General features: G+C 50.4%; 1 protein-coding gene across 4 annotated transcripts in view; it reads left to right on the top strand.

The window, feature by feature from the left end:
* Positions 1-5,085: 5,085 nt before the first annotated feature.
* AGAP1 (ArfGAP with GTPase domain, ankyrin repeat and PH domain 1) overlaps positions 5,086-5,619 on the top strand; it is a 308,025-nt gene continuing 307,491 nt past the window's right edge. For all 4 annotated transcript variants that reach the window (XM_038142034.1, XM_038142032.1, XM_038142030.1 and 1 more), the window contains exon 1: positions 5,086-5,559. In XM_038142034.1, the coding sequence (XP_037997962.1) occupies positions 5,397-5,559 (163 nt within the window). In that variant the 5' untranslated portion in view covers positions 5,086-5,396. The remainder of the gene's footprint in view (positions 5,560-5,619) is intronic.

Below are 5,619 nucleotides of genomic sequence, written 5' to 3'. Positions count from 1 at the left end.
ACAGTTTACTGCTGGCAGTTTTTGTGACGTCTGCACTCACCTGCACAAGGCTCAAGGGCAAAAAGCACCGGGTTTTTAACCTGAAACGTAGGGAAGCACCATGACCAGCCCTGACTACCATCCTCAGCTTTGTTTTCATACTCTTTTGCATTCCTTCACTGGTCAGTAACAGCTCACACTCCTCCTAACACCTAAGAAAATGTTTTGTTTTCTTACCAGAGGAATGATTTCAAGTTGCTATTTAAACTGTGCAATCTGCCAGCAAAAATCTGCATTTCAGAGAGTGCTGGGTTGGCCAGCTGGACAATGCCATACTCTTAAAATAAGTCACCCTTCACCAGCAAGGGTTTTGCCAGACCTACTTGTTTTGACTTTATCAATTTTTTATCCTGTTTCTTAATTTCTTACCGCTGGATGTCACAGCATTATGCACAGAACATGTTATTAAACATTAAGGCAATTGTTCTAAAGGATGAGCTTGAACTAATCTAGAGTGACCTCTCCCGTGGTTTTCCTGCATTAAATCAATAGCCTGTGTCTGCAAGTTCCAAGCTAACAATCGAGCCTACGATATTCCATAACTTTTCAAGCCCTGTCAGCATGCCACAGCTGAAGTGAGACCTGAGCTTAACATGGAATTATGTGGGGAATCAAATATTGATTCTCCGTCAAGGAAGTGACAACAGCAACAAGCTTAGAGACACTTTGAGTGTAATCATATTTAGCCATGATAAGAGCTCAATAAAGCGCTGAGTATCTTGGAGCTGGCATATGAAGCTGTCACTGGATTTGCTCTGCTATAAAATTCAGGATGTTAGCCGAGCCCTGACTCAGGGCTACCAATTGAACAATTTTTTTTTTTTATTGTATGTGAGTTGAGTCTTTGCTGCAATGAGGCTTCTAAGCTTTGGGTAGCTCGGATAGAACTTAGGACCTAAAACCTGCCTTGTGTGAAGAAGCCATTTATTTTCACTGAAAGCACCTTAAAGCTAGAGCACAGACCATCACCAGCCTGATCAAAGGCCCAGCACAACTCCAGATCTGAACAATGGCTTTGGTTTAACGAGGATAGTAGTTCTGCAAATCTGCAAATGTCGTAAATGGTTTTACAGTGAGACTTCGATCAACAAGGAGCCAAAACTCGGGCAGTTTAAAAGATGGTTCATTTTAACATTTCAGAAAGTTTCAGGTTAGTGGAAATCCAAGTCCCTGGGGCTAGAATTGAGAAGTGACTCTCAGATTCCTTTCCCCATATGGTGAACACACACAGTTATTGCTAGTTCCCTGTTCTGCAGCTCCGTGCTGGTGTGTGGCTCACTTGTGATTAGAAGACCCTTTCAACAGGATAATTTGACCTTGCAGCAGGGATTTGATCTGTGCTCCCACCTCCAGAAATGCAGGTTGCTTTTGCCATGCCACCTTTTTTCAGGCAGGTTGGGTACAGAACAGCATTTTCCCAGGTCTGACAGGAGCACTGGGGAATGAGCTCCAGCTCCGACAGCCGCTTGCTGTTGCTGCTCCATAATTAGTATTGTTTGAACTAGTTGGCATTTCTCCTGGAACAGATTTCACACTCCCTGAATGAGGTTAATTCATTAGTTACATTTGTTTCAAAGCCTCTCGAGCAATCTAATCACTCTGTAATAGTAACTGACTGACCCAAATATTTACCCAGTAAAATAACAGAATTTCAGCCCAATTTGTTAGGAGGGGAAGCTTAACCTATTTAAATTTTTATATTCACTGAAAAGTACAGTGAAGATCGTTCAGGAAAACTTGATGCTTCCATATCTGTTTTCCGTATGGGTTTGATTTCAACCTCTATAGCAATATCAGTAGTGGTAGGCACAAAGATGCATCTCTAACACTCTGTCTCCTGTGTTTTCTCCCTGCCTGTTGAACAAAACACTCCTCACACCAACAGCAATCCCAGGAACAGCCAAGCTTTAAGACTGTGAGCAGACACAGAAAGAGTCCCAGGCAAGTGAAATGTTGCTGACAACCTCAGCTAAGATTTCTCTCACAACTTCACCTGGATGGTGCAGGAGTCCTTATGCTCTCAGTTTGTTCAGCTAATCCCTCTCCTGCCAGGTCTACAATGGAGTCCCTGTGCCAAGCTGTCTGTGATGTTTAATTTATGTTAAATTCAGGCACAGTTCAGGATAGGATGCTTGAACACCCTTCAGACTTTTTTTTTCCCCTCCAATCAACATTTCAGCTACTGGATTAGTAACTAAAAGCTAGTGCTGCCTAATTCCCGTTTCAGCAGCCAGGAAAGCTCCTCCACATCCCAACACAGGAGGTACAGGCAGGGTTTAAATGAAATTCCACCAGAGTTCTCCATTTCCAAGACCTCTGCCTAAACATCACCTTAACGGCTCGTGAACCCTGCCTGCAACGTCTCTGTGGAACTTTTGTGCAGTCATGTTTCCATCGAGGTGGACATGTCAGGCTCAGTTAGAAAGCAAAATGTCACTGTCCCTACGCCGTGAGGCCAAGCGCATCAATTGTACCTCCCCAAAATTCTTTCCTACACTCTCTGTAGGGTTTGGTGGACAGACTGGGAACAGCAGGAAGTGGATAAGCCCTGTCATGTGATGGGAGCTAGAACTGTTTGAGACAGTGATTCAGTGCTGCTTTCCAGTTCCTGATACCTCCAGGAATAAGGCACCAAGAGCAGAAGGAAACCATCCAGGCTGGCTTTCTGTAGGCAGGGCGGTGAGTGGATTTGCCAGATGGGGAGGAGGAGGAGGAAGCCAGCACAGATGGAACTTTGTTCCAGCACAGAACCAGCTGCGTGGGAGAGCAGTGGGAAGCTTCACCCCTGGCAAGCTTTCACCCTCAGAAAGGAAAACCAGTGCCAGAAGGGTAACCCACACTGGGACCACTCTGTCTGCTTCACTTACGGCCCATCCATACCTGTGAAATCGTCTGAGCTTCGTGACCTCCCCAGATGAGCGTGCTCATCTTGCCACTGACAAAACCAGGCCCCAAAAAGCTGTGAAGTGCCCACGCTACCTCTGCTCCTAGACCAAAGAAAAACAAACCTGAATTCCTTACTGCTCACAGCAGAGCTGCCCAAGTCACTCTCTGCCAGCTCACATTAAAGGCTGGTGGAACACTTTGGGTGCCAGACCCTCCAGAGCAGAGTTCGAGAGCAAAGAGAGGGATCCAGCGTCTCTCTGTGCACCACTAGCAGCATTCCAGGCCAATCTCAGCTGCAAGCAAAAGCAAAATACTTGTTGTTAAGGCCTTCTTCCACAAGAAATCTACGTAAGCTGCAACAGTAGCTTATATTTTGCTGTGATTTTACAAAGCTTACACAAAAGCTATTATGTAGTAAAAAAATCGGGGCAGCAAAGGCTTCACGGGAGGACTACAGATGAAAATATTACAAAAAGGCTTTCTATTAACACAGGGCTTTAATGCTTCAATCATTTGTGTGCAGTAGTTGCATTCATTTACAGCCGAGACTACTCTGGGAGTTGTTTTCCATGAATTTTAGAGCTGGAAGAACACAAAGCATATGGCAGCAGTGGAAACAATCAGCCCCACATGCAGCAGAGGCTGTTGCCTGACTCTTGGCTCTGCTGCCTGTTTTGGCATTTTCAGACACAAGTAATGTGAGGCAGTGCCTCTGCTCCAGATCAGGGTGGAGGGAGGAAAAGGGGAGAATTACAGCTTTCATCCAGATTTCTACATACATTTAGCTGTTCGAGGTAAATGAAAGCAAAAATCCTCTTACATTTCACAATTTTTTATTGCCATCATTAATGCCCTGAGTGGCACTCGCTAGTGGAAAGGGGACTATGTTCTTCCTGGTTTTTTTATTTCTTTATCCACTCAAGAATTTCCTCCTAGGATTAGAAAATAAAAATGAGAAAGGTGATAAAAATGATACCAATTTCTGCTGAGAAGGAGGAGGGAAGAAGACACAGGCATCTATGGCAGTATGCCCCTGAACTGTTCAGATGAGCAGAAATCAACCACTGCTGAGGAATCCCCAGTCCCAGCAGCATCCAAAAACTCAAGCTCGTATCACAGCTTGATTTGTCACCTCTGTAGTTCTTTCTTTTTTGGTGTAAACCATCGCATCCAGAGTGGGTTGGGTTGGAAGGGACTTAAAGCTCATCTCATTCCACCCTCAGGTCAGAGCTCTATACCCAAATAAAGACATTTTGGGGGGAAGTTATCGCAATTACTCTCTTCCTTCCTGCGATATATGTCAGTAGAATGGATGGATACAGTTTTCCTGAGGCTATCCTACACCAAGTTGTCCTTATGCTGTTTCCTATATCTAAGTTTCCTCCACGTTTTACAGCTTTGGAGCTTAAATCCATAGAACATCGATCCTAAAAATGGATTAGTCGAGGTCAGTGGCTGACAGTGCACAGCCGATATTGTAAATAACCCTGTTTATGCAATGCCAACAGTGCTTCATTACTCCACGAGACATTTCTGTACAAGTATTTCTGACCAGCCATAGAATTACAGGATGGTTTCAGCTGGAAGGAACCTTAAGGATCATCCTATTCCACGCCCTGCCATGGGCAGGGACACCTTCCACTATCCCAGTTGCTCCAAGCCCCAATGTCCAACCTGGCCTGGAACCCTTCCAGGGCTGGGGCTGCCATTCCAGGCGTGAATGGCGCCCTTCGGGCACAAACCTCCTACTTTCAGCACTTCCAGAGCTCCAGCCGCCGCGGGGCCGGACTCACGGTGAGGGGCGCCATCCTTCCCCGCGGGGTGAGCGCCGCCGGGCGTTCCTGGGGGCAGGTCCCGAGTCCCCGGAGCGGGTCCGGTGTCCCTGAGGGGACGCGGAGCGGCGCGACCCCGACCCTCCCTCAGCTCCTCCCTGCGAGACTACATTTCCCAGCGTGCCCGAGGGTGGGGCAGTGCGGGGCCTGCGCGGTGACGTCACCAGGAGGGGCGTGGCCTGCGCCAGCGTGAAGCGGGGCAAGCGGGGAAGGACGCGGGGCGAGCGCGCGGGAGGGCGCGAGGGCCCCGGCCATTGGCTGCCGCGGGGGCGCGCGCGTGTGCGGGGGGGGCGCGCCCGGCCATTGGCTGGGGGGGGGGGGCGCGCGCGCCGGGGGCGGCGGCGGCAGGAGCGGGACCGGGAGCCGTGAGGGGCTGAGGAGGCGGCGGCGGGACCGCGACCGGGAGCGGGTCCTTCCTCCCTCCCTCCCTCCATGGGGCCGGGGGCGGCCCTGCCCCGCCCCGCCGCCGCCGTCGTGAAGTGACAGCGCGCTGCGAGGCCGAGGCGCTGCTGCCGGCCCGGCACGGAGCGGGGGGGTGGGGGGGTGTCCGGTGAGTGAGGCGGCGGCGGCGGCCCGGGCTCGCCCCCGCCGCCGCCCGGGGGTCTCAGCGTGAAGGGGCCGGAGCGGAGCGGCCGCGCCATGAACTACCAGCAGCAGCTGGCGAACTCGGCAGCCATCCGGGCCGAGATCCAGCGCTTCGAGTCGGTGCACCCCAACATCTACTCCATCTACGAGCTGCTGGAGCGGGTGGAGGAGCCCGTGCTGCAGAACCAGATCCGCGAGCATGTCATCGCCATCGAAGGTGAGACGGCGGCCCCGGCACGGCGGGGAGAGGGAGCGAACGGCAGAGGGTGCCCCAAAA

Source organism: Motacilla alba, chromosome 7 (genome assembly GCF_015832195.1).
Source record: "Motacilla alba alba isolate MOTALB_02 chromosome 7, Motacilla_alba_V1.0_pri, whole genome shotgun sequence".
In the NCBI taxonomy this organism is placed as follows: Eukaryota; Metazoa; Chordata; class Aves; order Passeriformes; family Motacillidae; genus Motacilla; species Motacilla alba.
Note: the sequence above shows the minus strand (reverse complement) of the source record. Positions and strands in the feature narration are given on the sequence as shown.